Below are 18232 nucleotides of genomic sequence, written 5' to 3'. Positions count from 1 at the left end.
AATACATATGTGCATTCATATATCATGTCCATAGTTGGTACATTATAGTTAATAGGATGTTAGTTGTATTTTTAGAATTTTGATGAAATATTCTATTTGAGTAATGAAAAGTGTCGTTTGAAATGAATTATGGTATAATATATCTCCTAGATTTTAGGATTTAGGTGATATTAATTTTTCATTTGATTGGTAAACCAAATATATGTATTTTTTTGTTATTAAAAAATAGAATAAGAATGTTTGATCAAAAGTCTAAAAACTATGGATGTCTGATCTAAAAATTTCAACAGTCGTCAAAATTAAGCATATCAAGATATAAATGACTTAAGTTCATACTCTTTTGTTTTGAGATTGGATTGTGACTGATAGGGATTTCTACCACCTGCAAAAGTAGGGATAAAAACACTTAAAAATACTTGCAAGAGAACAAGGAAGTTGTAATATAAACAGCTCAAGTAAGGTCGTTTTCCACAGGGATTGAATGAATAATTTGTATTTAAACTAATTCTTAATTAATTATTTGAAAACAAAGTTGGGAATAGCTTGATTTTGAATTTAAAAAATAATAAAAATGAATTTAATTAAAAAAAATTAAATAAATTGGCAAAGAAAAGAAAACAAAAGAAAACTGTAACAACCCGGCCCAAAAATTTACGTTTTTATTTAGGGAATTGACGAAAATGCCCTAGAGGCAAGGATTTTGACTTATGTTGACCATCGTCTAGAGGAATGTATGACCTATTTTTAGCATAGTTGTGCAGTACTCGTTGATACGAACGCATAGGCGAAACCGCTTGCGAGTCTAAATTATAACGATATAGTCATAAACGTTTGAAAATTTTTATTTAAAGTTAGTTAAATAATTTGAGCTCCCATTTTGGTGGGAAGGAAGCTAACCAGATTTTAAGGGAAGGTGAGGGGACCAATTAGGAGGAGGAGAAAGGAGGGAAATGAGGGAAATGAGAGAGGAAAAAGAACAAGGGATCGGCCGGATCCCCTGACCCGCGACCTCGACTCGTTTTCACCATATTTTCCGGTGGTTTTCCACCGGATTTCTCATGAATTAGACCAAGCCACCACTCCCAATCATTTCCTAACCTTCTTCCATTATCACCCAAGTTTGGAAGGGATTTGAGGGTATTTGAAGGTAAATTCACAGGAGTGCACCAAAGGTGGTGTGGCGGCGATTCGCCATTTCCAAAGTAAATCCCGTCAACCACCACCACCATTAGACTCCACTAGAACCCAGGAACAAAGCCCAAGCAATGGTGGAGGCGTCGAAGCAAGTTTGGAGGTCGAATCGAATCACACAAATTCTAGGGTTTCGTACGGTTTTAGCAAAATTGGAGCCTTTCTAGGTCAAATTGGACTTGTCCACATGTATAAAGTTTACTCTACGCTTTGAGATCTTCAATTTTGTAATTTTTGAGAATTTTTAAAAATAGTTGAATTTTTCCGGCGAGTCAGGGCGGCCGACCGCCACCCGCAACGACCTTGTGGCGACGCATGGCCTATGGGCCAATGATGTATTTTAAGTACTATTAGATGCCCTTGGTTCATATTTGATATCCATATGACATAATTTGATTGTTTGGACTTAGTTTCATTTCGATACGTGAATAGGTCAAAATATGAATCGATGATCCGACCGTTGGATCGTCACCAAACTTGAATATGTTATAGTACATAATATTTTAAGAATGTAAAAACTTACGATTTGGGAATCTGACATACGGATCTTCCTGAATTAGATTTGTAAGTTCGTAAGGTAAACTGTTGACCGCCATTTGAATTGGCAATTGGCGAAGATCCAACCGTTGGATCGTAATATAACTTTAGTATGATGTTTTAGAAGCACAATGTGATTTTTTAGAAGTTACGGATTGGAAATCCGAGATGAAGATATTCCGGATTGAGTTACGTAGGGTTGTGGACCCTACCGTCGATCTTTGACCGACGGTTGACTTTTGATCAATGGGTCTTAAATCATTCTAGAACGTCCTTGGGGATATGTTTTACGTAAGTTACATGTTATATCGATACGAATTCTAAGACATTATTTGGTAATTGTTCTAGGAGACGATGGTTTGTGACGCCTTGATTTTCGAGCTAGAGAATCGTAGCGCAGGCTTCAGGTGAGTGGATTTATTCTTTTTATTGTGTGTGTGTGTGTGTGTGTGTGTGTGTGTGTGTGTGTGTGTGTGTGTGTGTGTGTATCCATATGTTCTAAAGTACTATGAGATGATTGAGTTTAGATTATGTTATGGTATATCCATATGCTTGTCACCTACAAATAATGGATGTGAACTACAAATGGCTTGATCCCTGTTTAGGGTACTTAGGCAATCTAACGAGACGTTAGATGCAGCCATACAATAAACGAGACTAAATAATTGAGACAATAGCCTTGTTTGAGGAATTGAGTAGTGTGAAGGAGATTGGTAGAAAATGCGAGATATAACCTTAGGTTTTGGTCGTTAAATGTTGGTCATAAATTAAGATGTAAAGAATCAAGAAATTGAAGTAAGGAAAGGTAAGCAATGATGGTTAATTTAATTAGTGTCTAATTGGACTTATCACCGATGATTACTCTCGAAAGTAAATAGTTCGGGAGTGGGGTGTTACAGTTATACATTTCATGCCATTTGTATATATGTTTATATATCTAGAAATATAATGATATGGTTGAATTTCAGATTTACATCATGGCATATTCATATGTATATTACCTAAACCTAATTATTGTGAATGCTTTGAAGTGCCAAATGATGTTGCGGACGTCCAAGTAAGCTTCAGGTGAGTACATGTTGATGATAGTGATAGTAGTGAGTATGAATGTGTTGAGAAATGTTAGAGCACATAAACCTGCACTTCGATGTTAGTGCTCCGCCCGTGGCCAAGGCCTAGCCTTCACGTGATCGTTCACCTCCCACACCACATGTTCACCTTGGATCCAAGGTAGGTGCCAGCTTGTCGTACAGACCACTTTAGGTGGTTCCGACTCGTAGGTGACTTGCGATACTTCACACAGCCTTCACGTGATCGTAGCACTTGAGCGTATTTATTTACACCCAGCCTGTCGTACAGACCATTTTAGGTGGTTCCGACTCGTGTGCAGGAATTGGTAAATAAGCTAAATGATGAGATATGTGATGAGACATGGATAAGTCGTACAGGTCACTATAGGTGACTCCGACTTATATGCTAGTTATGATTGATGAGATATGTGATAAGATATGGATAAGTCGTACAGGTCACTATAGGTGACTCCGACTTATGTGCTAGTTATGATTGATGAGATATGTGATAAGATATGGATAAGTCGTACAGGTCACTATAGGTGACTCCGACTTATGTGCTAGCATTGATTGATGTGATATGTGTACAGTTGTACAGGTCACCATAAGTGATTCTGACTTGCATGCTAGTATGGTTTATTAAGCATGTGATTATTTGTATTGCTAATGAGATGTTGGATAATGGTATACTTCCGAGTTTACTATTAGTATACTTTTGATTTCATACTTTTACATAGTATGATTTGTTGGAAACTATACAGGTCTTACGGCAAGGGGTTACTACCTTTGATAATGGAAATGATTTTGAAAATCTTTGTTTCGACCACTCACTCTTTCTATTTTTGCACCCCTCCAGGTTCTAATAGCAAACTTTCGTATCGACGAGGACTTATGGCACTCCTAGTTCAGGTGGCTCTTTATGATGGTATAATCATTATCTTACCTTACTGTGCTTACTTATGCTCTGTATCAGGCGTAAAATGGGTCCATACTCGCTCACCGTGTATTTGTGTATATAGGCACTTTTAAGTTTAAATTTATTCACATTTTACACATTATCACATTCTATGGCTTCGTCACCTTCCAGGTGTCGGCCAGCACAGCTTGATTCGGAATCCTAGTGGACTTTTCGGGTCGGGGTGTGTCAAAAATAGTTTTGAAAACCAAATTGTAAAAGCCTAGGGTTCAACCGTCCCCTTAATAATCCTATGTAGATTTATTAATTACTTATAAATTACCCATGCAACTTTGAAGGTTAGGTTTTCCTAATGCATATTCTACTCGTGGTATTCAAGCTAGAACGTATATCAAACATGCAATCCGTCTGTGGTATTCAGATCAAATATAAACATGCATGACTCATTATGCTTTGTGAAAACCTTTTGAAAAACCATGCAACCCCTAAGACGTGGTATTCATTCTATGTGAAATTACAACTATCAATCACAAGAAGCAATACTCAATTCCCCGGTGGTATTCCGACCGAATTGCATCCGATTACTTATCTAAACATCCTAATGGTAGCTAAGCAATAAGATATAGAGATAGTTTAAAGCACAGTGATAATTCAAAGTAAACATGCATAATATTATAAGCACTTAAATAAAGACTACATATTCATGCTAAGGTTCAAGGCATCACCCTAGTAAACAAAAATTAGCTACGACCAACCATAAGCCAAAATATTATTACAAATATGGATAGAAAACACCTTGTAAATAAACTTGAATTGTCAAAAACAATTCTCCAAACAGTGCGTGCATTCTCTCCTAATGTTGTGTTCTCTCCCTTTTTTTCTCTCTAATGGCTAAAAAGCCTTGTTTATACTACTACAAAATAAAACCCTAAAGGGTCTTAGAATAAAACTAGGAAACATAATAAAACAATAAAACAGATAATAAAAGGTTTCCTATTTAAGCTAAAATTTGGACTTCATCAAAAAAATCTATCTTTTGACCGACCAAGTCAACTCCGATTTGGTCCCAAAATGTCTCTTTTTAAAGCTGAAGATGTCCCCTACAAAACCTCAGAATGAATCTTCCCAAAATATGCCATCTTCACCTTCAAAATACCCAAAACGTCTAGAAACGCCAATCTGGAAAAGCTATGCACTGGACCTTTATTTCATTGCCACGGTCAAACGACTTGGTAAAAAAATCTGGAATTTTGATACAATCATCTTGAAAGACTCACGAACATCCTTCAATTGGAATCACTCCAAAAGTTATCCGTTTGGTCATTTTTGCTCTAGAGGAAGTCGAATGTCCTATGTTGAAAACATAAAACAAAGTATCAAAATTCTACCAAAATAATTACCAAAATATACTAAGAATAGGGTAAAATATATAATATGAAATCGACTCATCAGTGACTAATTAAATATTTGAATTATTATGTAACATTTGAAGTAGGAAAAAATAATATAAAATTTTGAGTTTTTGATGAGAAAACCAGGGCTTGTAACACAAAATGTTCATCCATGGTCTTCTAAATAGGTATAATCTTATTCTACACTTTCCTATTTCATTTTGATATATTCTGGGTCGAATTTGGTTAAGAAACAATTGAATTACGAAACTTTGAAAATTGTCCGAACTTCCAACCAAGAGCTCTGGCACACTTAAAAGAGTTTTTAACAGAAGAACCAAAATAATGAATGGTAGACAATCTCAGGGACCATTTCTATTGATTTTCAATCTCAATGATCAAAGTGATGTGTTATGCAAATCTCAGAGACCATTTTAGCTAAAAAGCCAAAAAAATTACAAGTATGAAAAGACATGTAATACTTGAAAAATCGTTGCCATACCTCATTTGGAGCTCCCCAAACGACTTATTGGTCTTTCCTTCCTCAAAATTTTGTATTAAGAGGATGAAGGTGTACTTGCATCATGTGGTCTAGCATCACTGGCGGAGCCAGGTTAAAGGATACCATGGATTATAGCTTAGGTAATTTTCGGTGAAAGATAAAATTTTACGTGTAGTTTTTATGATTTCCAAATGTAGTCCTAATTCTCTTAATTTAATTATATAATACAATTTATAATCAATCTTTTTTCCTTGTCTCATTTTTTTCATCATTTCTTGTACATATATTTCAAGTTTGGATTTGTTTGAATTTTAACACGTACTTGTTTAATAACGAAAAAATGTTGGCTCACCTTGTGAAAGTTTTCATAAGCTAATTGATACTATGAAAAATACATTATCAAATTTCTTTGTTCATAAAAATTTAAATCTTTAAGCTAGCCCATCCGGTAAAAAATTCCTAGCTCCACCCTTGGCATCTTAGTGGATAGACTATTGAGTTTCTACACATGCGTTCCGAATTCGAAACTCTCATCTCCCCTAATTGGAGATAGGATCCTCACCGGATCCTCCTTGTGAAGATCCCGGGGATCCTTTAATTTTGTCCTTTCATCGTACATCGTGCGATCAGAAATTATTTTAAATTATATTATCTAAAATTGAATACAAACAGTACCTAACGAAAATTAACTGCACGATGTACGATGAACGGACATGATTAAAGAATTCCTAAGATCCTCACAAATTGGATCCCGCAAAAATCCTATCTCTTCTAAGTTATTATAATAGTTTCAAATTCTCTCCTTTATCTTGATAATGATACTAATAATAATAATAATAATAGGATGAAAGTGTACTTAAGAAGACTCTTGAAACTCTAAAATATTCTCCCAGTGGCATAATAGATGGCAGTAAATGATCGTCATCAATTGCAAGAGAGGGTCTCTTCTCTTGTACGTATGATCGTCATCAAATGTTAATTTGATAGATTTTCTCTTCATCCAATTGATATGTTTTTTGTTTTTTTTTTTTTTTTTGGTGATAAATAATATTTATAGGACCTATTTTTTTAAAAGAAATTAAATAAAATGAATTTTCAAAATCTATAACTAGTACAATAATAGAATCCACGTAATAAAATAATTAAAAAATTATTTAACAGCACATTTTCTCATATTTCAAATTTGACATATAAAAATTCATATATCAATCCACATAAGAGTAACATATTGGGTTGGAACTTCTTCTTACCTTCAAATTTGATTACAATACATTCCAAATAAGATTTGACATCTCCCATGAAAAATGGTCTAAAGAGTGCCTATTATTGCCAGTTCATGCACGGGCATGATTGGAAGACTAAAATTTCATTAATTGGTGGTTGTAGAGAGAGATTATTGACCGAACCCGTGAACACAAAGCAGAAACATTGAATTTCAGAGACAATAGTCCACGTGTAAATTATAAGCGTAGCAGTAGTACATACATAATCCAGACAAGTAATCCCTCCCATCGACCTGTAACAATGTACAAGCCCCTCAACAAGATTTCTGCATTTTTATATCATTCTAACAGCTCCTAAGCGATTTCACGTAAATCGTCAAATCAATCACCATCCTTCTACCCAATTTTACGACACGAAAATCTTCGTCTGCAAGCCCGTAATCCTTATCTGGGCCACAAAATGAACTTCTGTTAAACCTATAGCTTTTCAAGTTCCGAGCAGATCATACCAGGTCGAGCTACTCTTAGTTCAAGTCAAAAATGGATAAACATCACCTCCACAATCATTCTGTCATAACGAGATCGTCGGCATTCTCACACTGGATGCAACTATGGCACCAGGCACATGTGAATCCCTTTAGACGGAAGCCAGAAACATCTCATCTTTGTACGCTTTGTTTCAACTCCTCTGAATACGCACTTACACTCAGAGTTGCAACGCCAGGTCCGGCTGCTGAGAGTCGACCAGAAGACTCGAGGACTGTTTCACCGGAGACCCTGGGGACTGGAAACCGATATTCAAGTCAGGAGGAAGGCCTTCCTGTTTCTGTCTTGGTCTTGGCTGAGCATGTTGACTGAGACCTCGCCAAGGTGACTGCGCTTGAAATCTGGACAAGTCAGCTGCTGCCGACTGAGGAAAAATTGTAGGTCGGCCTTGAAACTGTGATTCATTCGCCATACGAACAGGTTGTTGTAAAAAGGTTGGAAATGAAAAGCTGTTCTGATTCTGAAATTGCATTGGAAACTCGCCCCGAACTCGTGAAATTTGTGACTGAAAGTCCCGAGCTGGGTTGTATAATGAATCTGCAGATATCTGACTTTTGGGTGTAGTGAGATCCTCCGTAGGCTGATTAAATGTTCCAGCGCCTATAGACATCCAAGCCCGAGCAGCAGCTGCTGCAGCATTGCCTGAATCATCTCTTCTTATTGATGGAACCGATGACCCAACGGGTTGAGTATCAATTGATGATTGACTTGACGATTTCTGTTGCTTTTGATTACTTTCCGCCAACTTTTTCATTAACTGTACTGGGTCACTAAGACCCTGCACCTGTTTATGAGGAAAGAAAGCTGCTGTTCTATCCATTTGACTATGATCACTGTCAGACGGACTAATCATCCGGTTGTCCAGACACGCACTCACATATTTCCCATTAGGCAACCCTCGGTTAACAGTTCCATTAGAATCCGGCATCTTACAAGGTACAGGTTGTGGAAGATTTATGTTCCTTGATACTGTATCTCTGGGCCTGGAAGCTTCTGCCTCCGATCGTCTTGATGATTGCTTTTCTGCAATAAGATTGGCATTATTTTGATTGACTGACGGTACGGAGTTCAACTCAACTTCCTTTTGAACCTTCTTTTCAGGCTCAATAAACTGAGATTGCAGGTTTTTCTGTGGATGAACTGAGGTTATAGAGTTCAACTCTACTGCTTCTTGCACCTTCTTCTCAGGCTCGATAAACCGGGATTGCAGGTTTTTCTGCGGATGAACTGAGGGTATGGAGTTCAACTCAACTTCCTTTTGAACCTTTTTCTCACGCTCGATAAACCGGGATTGCAGGTTTTTTTGTGGATTGACTGTGGAATTAGGTTTTGCTCCAACAGGACGGATCACAGTCGGTTTCCCTTCTGAGTAAAGCCCCCTAGGAGAATCAAGAAATGGTGGTCTCCCTCCTGAAGTAGGCACACTAACAGAGTGTTGTCTCTCTTCTGTAACAGGCCTAGTAACAGGGTGCTCCTTAGCAGGAACTGAAGTCCTAAGAGTTCTGTCATCCTTTCTCAATTCCGGGCATGAATAAAACTTTGAAGCCAAAGCTGATTGATTTTGGGTACTATTTTCGACCAGTAATACAGGGGTTGGAAGTGGCTCATATTCCCCAACCCAACCACGGCCAAATTTACACCCATCAGGAAGTGCTTGTTCAATCCTCTTTGATGCAATTTTCCAAGCAAGGGATCCAAGACCTCCAGAAAAACGAGCAAGGCTCCTAGCATATGAATATTCTGCATGAAGCCCAACCTGATTCAATATTGAAAAATATTATTAACACAAAAGCCAGCTACAGGAGCTACAGGGCAAATAAAAGATTAATTGAGAAGACTAGATTCATTGTTACATACTGCAACAAATTGCTTGATTTCACCGTCAAAGGTAGTAAATACTGATTCTGATCTGACCACTGGCTGAGTGGAAATATTGTAGGTTGCACGGCGGTTCTCATCAACCACAGATGGCTTCCTCCCAACTTTCGATAGGAGACCCTTCCCTACAAAAAGTACAAGAATAAAGCAATTAGAGGTGAATCCGCTCCTACGTTACAACATTACAATGAACAAGTTACTTCCGATCCTTTTTTTAGCTAAGATAATGTGTGTTTTAACAAAAGTGAGGGGAAAGACACCAACATTGCTATTTAATACACTACAGTAACAAGAATATTGAGACCCACATGCTCATTTTTTCGTCAACTATTGTAAATCTACATTATCAAAAAGGAAAACAAACAGTTCAGTGCACCTGATGACATATCTTCTGCCTTCTCCACATTAGCTTCATTCAAAGAGGAATTACCCTCTACAGGTCCGTCAATGTTGCTAGGTCTCTCACAACCACCACCCTGTGTTGGAACTGGAAGGGAAACATTCTGGACATCTACAGCAGTAGCAAGAGTGGCACCTGAGGAGAAATCAGAGCCAATGGGTTCCTGTAATGTTCTGGACAAAGGCTTCTTTGTCTGTTTCTTGACCAAGGAATTGGACTTTGTTTTCTGCACTAATTTGAGCTCCTTTTCCGAGCGTTCATAGTCACTTCGCAACCTATCAAATTTTCTCTTTGCCAGCTCTTGTATTGAACATGCCTTTCAAAAATATCCCAACAGTGGTAAGAACAAGAAGAAGATTTAAATAATACAACAGAAAAAGCTAATTACCTGTTTATAGTATATTGTATCTGATGAATTGTATTCCATTGCATTTGAACATATTAAAAAGACATCACCCTGCAACCAAGAGGAACATATTACCGACAAAACACTACTTTTACTCTTTTAACATAATTTCATGGAAGGCAATTTGAGTATGAAAATTATTTTAAATTTTATTTTAGAGAAGAGAAAATGTGTGTTTTTAGAGAGAGAGATAGGGAGTAGAGTAAGAAAATTATTAAATAACAAGAATAGTCAATTTCAAGGGTGAATTTATGCACTTTTCTCTCCCTCACCCCCTTTTAACTAAGCATAGTAAACCCTTCCACAAATTTCTATAGTTCTCTTGAGAGAGAGAGAGAGAGTTGTCAGCATAGTTTGTAAGGGAGAGAGTGAGAAGTGTCATCTTAGACTGTAAGAATGATTTTGTACAACTCTTTGTACCTCTAGCATCACCCAAATAGAATTGACCTAGTGATTAACAAAAAGAAAAAGCATGATGTGCCTGAATCCACAATGGAAAGAAAAAGAAAAGGCATCATCCTAATTTTTCATTAATTCTAACAAACATCAAAGCAAACATCAGCTATTACATTTGGCTCTAAACCCTGAGAGAGCTAAATGTGAGATATTTTAGAAAGAAAAAAAAGAATATCAACGTTTCCATCCACATTTGCACATCCACGACAAAAATAGTAAAATGCAATCCTAGATTCAATTGAAGATACTGTGAAATCATAGGCAAACTTATTCCCGATCAACACTAGTATATTCCCACTTCCCCAATCAATTCTGAAATTTTATCACTAACAATTTGAAGAGAATCCGCATCCTGCACCCCTTACTTAGGAGCTTTAAATTAACAATCCAACTCTGACAATTCCACTTGCAAAAATAGATGAGGAACCCGTAGTATTATAAATACTACAAAGAGTCATGACTTCTCACTCAAAACATGCAAGCCAAAATCCCAGGGATACTCTCTCGCCCTCCTTCCAACATACACACAACACAGTTTGCCCAACTTGTTTTCAACAAGTATCCACATTACTTTTTCAGTATTCCCTCTTTAACTTTGCCACCCAAATTCCCTGAATTAATTAACGAACACCACAATAGTACATAAAGAGGTGTTCACTGGAAAAACTAAAAGGGAGGAAAAAGTTGGAGAAAAGGAAAAATTAGTCTGCGCCCTCAACCCTCAGGCGCCAGCCCCCACCCTTAACTTTAAAAAGATCCTGTAATGTTGTCAGATATTGAGGCAAGTCCTGCAGGGCTTCTACAACAAAGCCTATTTAATCCCCTGAAGATTTAGAGTACGTGGTTAGAAACATATGCGCACCCACCTCAAATTGTTCCAGTGTAGAATACGATCCGTTTGCTAACTGCTTTCTCACCGTGGCAAAGTCCATTGGACGCTCAATGACCTCATGATAATCAGGAAGCTGAAACATTAAAACACCTTATCAAACTCTAACCCCCCAGAATAGCGAAAAGCTCTGAACAAACACAGAACCATGTCATGGCGAAAAAATAACCGCACCTCTTCAGGATCAACTGGTTCTGCATATACACCGTAAGTGTCTTTCCTGCCACAATGAGATGTGAGCGTCAGAAAACGAAGCCTTTAGCTTTGAAATTAGTAACATGTAACAACACAAGGCAAATCCATACTTTTGAAGTTTGTCAAGAATCAACTCCAACGTCTTCTTATCCGGCAACGGAATTGCGGCATGAGGATCATACGGCGTTCCTGAAACAAATCCAAGGAAAATTCAAACAACCCCATATCAAATTCACTCATCATAAACTCACAAAAACAAAAAATACACCAAATCCCGTATATCCAGTTGACCCAGAAACCCAAAAATATCGAAATGCAATGAACCAAAAACAAACCTGGAGGGGAATCAGGCCGCTTCGAGTCAGCTTTCCGACCCCGTTCCTGTCAAAATCCATAGGCCCCATGAAAACCAGCAAGAAACAAATAAACAGTCCAACGAAAACAAAATGTAAAAGTAACACACGCTGCGGTTTAATGTGACAACGAGAGACAGAGACAGATAAGGCACAGCAGACAATGCGTACCCAGAGAGAGAGAGAGTGAGGTGGGTAGAAAGAGAAAGGTGGGGATAGCGTGATCAGATTCTGTGTTGGTTTTTGACGGTTGACTCCAACCGTTATTATCAACAGAGAGAGTGTGTGTGTGTACGAGTGAGAGAGAAGGCAGAGAGAGAAAGAGAGAGATAGGGAGGGAGTGCAATATAGAAGTCTGGACCAATCAGAACACTATTCTGAGCTGGACTAGTACACTCACAATCTCTCTCTCCCCATTTCAAAAGAGCTCTCCTTCTTCATCATCAGATCCGTGCATTGATGCTAAAACCCTAACCACAATCACATACCTCGCAATCATTATCCCCCTCATCGTCGTCTTCATTTCCGTCATCATCTCTATCGGAATCATCGCCGCCGTTAATCCGGCGCCTCTTCAGCTGCTTCCTCTCACTCTGGCCGTCCTCCTCATCCTCCTCGCCGCCAGACTCCTGCGCGTGGGAGTCACGCGCCGAGCCATTTCCCCTCTGGTCGAGCTTCATCACCAGCTTCACCTTCTTCTCCCTCCTCCTCTCGTCTTCTTCTTCGTCTTCCTCGTCTTCCTCGTCCACGTAGTCGTCGTAGTCGATATTGTACTTCGCATTTCTCCGTCGGAGGCTCCGCCGGACGTCCGAATCTTTCTTTGTCGGTTTTTCCGGCAACTCGCCGTGCCGGCGAGCCAGATCTGCTTTCGATGGCCTCCCCTTCTTCTTCCTCCTCACGATCTGACCCATCCCCGCTTTTTCTCTCTCTTACTCTTCCTCTCTCTCTCTAAAACCCTCACTCTATCTCTGTCTGTCTCTCTCTCTCTCTCTCTCTCTCTAAGAACACGCTCTGTTTCTCTCTCTATCTTTTGCTTTGGTTGCATTATTTTCGATGCCCGTGGCTTGGCCTTTTCGAAATGTGAGGTCCGAGGCTGACTCCGAAGCTCAGATTCGGGTGCGAGCGGGTCAATATATAGTTGATTTTTTTTGGCTAGTGTTTCAGCCAAAACGGCGTTCGGTGCTGCCCGTTGCCCGGATTGGGCTTGGGTACTGCCCGCGATGCTTTTAGTCAATTGTCACTTTTCCATGTCTTTGGCGCGTGATTCCACGCCCCTCGAACTTATCAGACGTGAATTTTAACGTGTGTTTCCAACTTGCATTATGGAGACAAAGAATTGATTTACGTTCTCACAAGCGAAATGATTAAAAGCGCAAAAATTGAAAGAAGTATGTGATCAATAATTATTAGTGGATGCACCACACATTATGAGTGAATAATATTTTTTTATTAAGTAGTGTGATTAGTTTTTGAAATTATTGGTTAAGACAGTAATACGGCAATTTCTTTGGTATATTTCTTATTTTTGTACAGATGACGTTATGTTTACAGACAAGGATTGTCTGTCCTTTTATTTTTCAGTGTCCTTCTGTTTTGTGTGGTCAAGGTTAAACCATATCAACATTTTATATTATTTTTTTATAGAGATAATAAGACAAAAATGAATACTTATATAAAATGTTGACGTGGCTTAACCATGACCACACAAACAGGAGGGCACGAGAGGGCACCGGAAATGAGAGGGCAGACAGTCATGTCCTATGTTTACATGGTTGTAAAATTCACGAAAAAACAGTAAAATTTATGTTGAATATAATTACTAAATTGCCTTTGTTTGTGGGTTTAGTTTTGGAGAAAGAGTTATAACAATAATATTATAAAGTTTTGAATGACAAAAAAAGGGTCGCATTAATAAATAGTTTAGATATAAATTTAAATCTAAGACGTTAATGAACATAAATTGCGTGATCTAATTTGTAGGATGAATTTATTTTGAGCAAGCACAAATATTTAATATCCGCGAACTACGCTTAAAGCTTTACTTCTTGCTTATTCAATTAAGCTTCTATCATACAATGCCTGCCCAAGTGGGAGGGCAGGTACAAATTCAAAATACATCAAAAAGTGGGGTGTGATTATTTCTGACTAGAGTATCTGTAACAAAATTAGTCGCCCGTCGAACATGACTAAAATTAATTCCAAAGTTTTTAATATAAAATATCTTGAGTAAGTGTATTAAGTCTCCAAGCAATTAGTCAACTACACATGATACAACTAATAAGGAACTCTGAATACCACTCAAAATTAAGCTTCTATTATACTTACTGATTTTCTTTGTCTTCTTGATTCACCCCATATTAATGGCTTTGTTCTTAAAAATTAATTTTAGTGTTCTTCTGTCTTTGTGTTGTGATATTTCTAGGAGCGTAAGTTGGATTGGAAATTCCAATTTGAATTGAAAATTTTCATTTCGATTTCGAAAATTTCTAAAAGATTTGGATGACAATTAGAATGTACTTATCTGATCCGAATTTTCTCAAACTTTAATATTACAAAAAAAAAAAAAAAAACCATGCAAATTGATATTTTATCATGTATTATATAGAGTTGGATGGCAATTTGAATGTGCCTATATAAATTTGTTGTATTTTATATTTGTATATTTATTTTTCAAACGATAAATTTGTTAGATTAGAAAGTCGACGGGTTTCAAACCCACACCGTAGTGCAAGGGCAACACGGCCTTTCACCACTATAGTACAGGATCCACTTTCTTTTATATTTTTATATTCAATCATACTATTATATATAAACATAAAAGTATTATCATACGTTATCTTGTCTAATATACTTTTAGAGTAACTCTCAGTTTGCCCTGAAGTATCGTGGTCTTTAAACCTACATAGATCAAGTTTTGTTATTCCAGTCTCATATATAAAGTTTGAATTTTGTGACACTTTGTTACTACAATTAGTCTACCCCTCAAAGACTCTGTTAAAACCAAAGTTCTAAAAAACACTAGGAGCTAGTAGGGCGATGGGCTAGGGCCTAGCGCCTAGGCGGGGCTTAGACGGATTTAAATATATTTATTATATTATTATATAAACAAGTGTCTATTTATACTTAGAAAAAAAAACATACATAATTGTATTGAGATACAAAAATTACAAAATAAAATGATATATAGGTTATAAAGTATTAAAACATATTAAAAACACGAGGAACAAGCATATAATGAGCATTTATGTCACTCCCCAATCCCGACATACGTCTAGAATTGACATGTGACGTCACCAAAAATCCGTATCTATCATATCTCACCTCCGAGATATGGGCAAGCACAACACAATAATCGAATCACATAGTTATTTTCGTATGCTTTATGGCTGCATCTAACCTCCCCGTTAGACTGCCTACGTACCCTAAACAGGGATCAAGCCATTCGTAGTTCGTCATGCACAATAATTGACATATAACACACTCCTATTAAGTCGAAAGGTATAACGTTTCTCAATCAATCAATAGAACTCGACAAGCATGAAATTACTTGACTGACGATTACATAACATAACAACCCATATGAAAATCATGATTTCCCCTCCAACAATATATAGGCAATTATGTCACAACATAATACCACAATTCACAACATATATCATTTTCAAGAACCAACGATGTACAATACCATTCTCTAGCCACATTTATCAACGAGTCTAGTCATAACCATAACCATGGTATCCAACATATCAATCCCACATGACGATTTAATTTTTCCACTTCAACCATCACATAATTCATCACGTTTTCCACATATAATCGCATTTCATAGTGTGTAACATAGTTAAGAATTAACAAAGCACACATTAATCTCTAGAAGTATTAATCAACTAAAATACTCATGATGACCCCACTCATATCCAACGTCATTCCATAATCACCTCAATCAATAATGTCAACCATCACATCATCAATAACACATACAACAAGTCGAAACGCAAGGCTAGAGTAACACAATTCAGTTGAAGACTACATCTTTGAAAAAGGGGATTTTGGACCACCCAACGGACCAAGGCTCCAAAGGGGATTCCGGACCATCACTCAACGGAATCCAAACAGAACTCAGTTCCAATCCACCCAACCAAATTGAACGGAAGTCCAAGAAACATAACAACGGCTCGAATGAACAAGACATGATTCAAGTTACCCAATTCGCGAAACTCAACGAACGAAGCAATATTGAGCAAAATCCAGATCACAATGGGTCATCGGTCATTTACTAGACCTCACATCTCCCAAGCAATTCAATATGCGTTTCAATCACATGTCACAACCATTTCCAATACACAACTCAAATCACATTTCACTTCATCATACTAATCACTATACTTCCAACATTATATTTCAATACATAGCTTGTAACATATCAAGGAATCACGAAGTACAATATTAACATTTAATTTCGTTAAGCAATCAGTGAGATAACATATCATTTCACGAATTTAATTAAAGAACTCTACATAATTCCCAATTTGGGGTTAAGAATAATAACATGGTAATTCTAATTTATTTTCACAATATCTATTGTGGGTAATTCTCATCTACTCGAATTTAGGATTCTAAATCACCTTACGGAATGAACTAGAGCAAGGATTCCGGACCACTCAACGGAATCCAACAACATTGGGTTCCGGACCACTCAACGGAACCAAAATATCAAGCGGTTTCTCATAATCTACCCATACCTGTTATATATAAAGTCAATGCCAATATTATGGAATTGGTGCACTGGCAACTCAGGCACTCAGATAAGCTGAGAGGCTCGGGTGAGGGACAATAAAATAAGCATGTGATACAATAATAAAACCAGCCATCAATCATAATTTATAAACCTTGAATATAAATCTTTCATAAGAAATCAATACCAAACTTTTGAAAACACCGAGGGAGTCACCCAAAAATCCAAAAGTTCATTCCGAACAACCATAGCATCTTACATCCATATTCACATACACACAATGAAAGTAGAAGTAGGGCGACATAGTTCATCCAAAGCCTACACCTTTGCAACCATCTCAAACTAAACTCAATGAACTAAGTTGGATACAATCCCGGACCATCACTCAACGGGATCACGGAGTAAGAGGGATTCCGAACCATCACTTAACGGAACCCAAACCAAGATACGATTCCTGACCATCACTCAACGGAATCGCGGAGTGGAGTAGGAAGGATTCCGGACCATCACTCAACGGAATCGCGGAGTACATTGCATAATCACCAATCGATGAAACAACACATGAATCCAGTTACTCAAGTTATAAAGGCTCAACGAAACAAGAAATGAAATAATGAAACGAGCATTGACACATGTTTCAAAGCAACAAACCCCATGACAATGGGTTAACGGTCCACCACTAGCCCTCACCTCATCAAATCAAGTCATTCATACAAAACAAACCATGTTTCCAATATGCACGTCAAATCCCACTTCATATAACTATATCATTGGCTAAATATGAAAATTAACAGTTTATAGGAAAAATGATTATAAAGCCATTTCATATTCACACATATTAAAGTCACTCACATTTCATCATAACATACCATCTATGTAATTCAAACACCTTTCGAATATGCACGTCAATTCACCTACCACGATCATCATCAGTACACAAGCCAAATCATGTTTGATAAACATAGGTCTATGGCTAAATATATATAAATATATAATCACATTTCAATAGAATCACATTATAAGATCAAGTCAAATTCACAGATGATACCAATATAAGAAATCAAGGTAATAACCATATCACACATGTTCAAGTCACTCTCTAACCAATGTAGGCCCACTAGACTTCACTTAAGTCTCTCATGGTACTAATTTTATTATTTAGAACATTCCGAGATATGTTGACCAAAAATCAACTCTCGGTCAACGATGGGGTCCACAACAATCCGCAAATCCGATTTATGATCCATAACTTTCCAAAGTCCACATTATGCTTCGAGGATAACATACTAAAATTTCATTATGATCCAATGGTCGAATTGTCGTCAATCACACAAACAAGTGGCGGTCCAAATTGATCACCACACCCAACAATTGAATCTTTGGCAACCAAGCTAGGCATAGGTTCACATGATCACTAGAAGGTATTTAAGACCTAGACAACACTCGTGAACGATCCCACGCACCTCCACACGCGGTGGAAGTCAAGGTGGAATGTTTACAAACCCCGAATTTCAACATTAACTAGAGGAGCTCAAATTTACGTG

The 18232-nt window shown here is 37.4% G+C and overlaps 1 protein-coding gene across 1 annotated transcript; it reads right to left on the bottom strand.

The window, feature by feature from the left end:
* Window positions 1-7016: 7016 nt before the first annotated feature.
* On the bottom strand, window positions 7017-13059 carry LOC137742338 (DNA-binding bromodomain-containing protein). The gene is made up of 9 exons (XM_068482181.2): window positions 12442-13059; window positions 11936-11981; window positions 11711-11789; window positions 11580-11625; window positions 11383-11481; window positions 10043-10111; window positions 9631-9970; window positions 9234-9379; window positions 7017-9132 (listed from the first exon to the last, which is right to left on the bottom strand). The coding sequence occupies exons 1-9, from the start codon at window positions 12862-12864 to the stop codon at window positions 7537-7539; spliced, it is 2844 nt and encodes a 947-aa protein (XP_068338282.1). The 5' UTR covers window positions 12865-13059; the 3' UTR covers window positions 7017-7536.
* Between the last annotated feature and the right edge of the window lie 5173 nt (window positions 13060-18232).

The sequence above is a fragment of the Pyrus communis genome, chromosome 11 (assembly GCF_041283825.1).
Source record: "Pyrus communis isolate YQ-2024b chromosome 11, ASM4128382v1, whole genome shotgun sequence".
NCBI classification, from domain to species: domain Eukaryota; kingdom Viridiplantae; phylum Streptophyta; class Magnoliopsida; order Rosales; family Rosaceae; genus Pyrus; species Pyrus communis.
This window is presented reverse-complemented; position numbering and strand designations above follow the sequence as displayed.

What these genes read in the sequence shown, in the direction of transcription:
- LOC137742338 (XM_068482181.2), bottom strand. Translation starts at nt 12,864, where the DNA reads ATGGGTCAGATCGTGAGGAGGAAGAAGAAGGGGAGGCCATCGAAAGCA. An exon ending in ATTCTTGACAAACTTCAAAA is followed by an intron (nt 11,626 to 11,710) that starts GTATGGATTTGC and finishes TCATTGTGGCAG; the next exon opens with GAAAGACACTTACGGTGTAT. An exon ending in AAATCAAGCAATTTGTTGCA is followed by an intron (nt 9,133 to 9,233) that starts GTATGTAACAAT and finishes ATATTGAATCAG; the next exon opens with GTTGGGCTTCATGCAGAATA.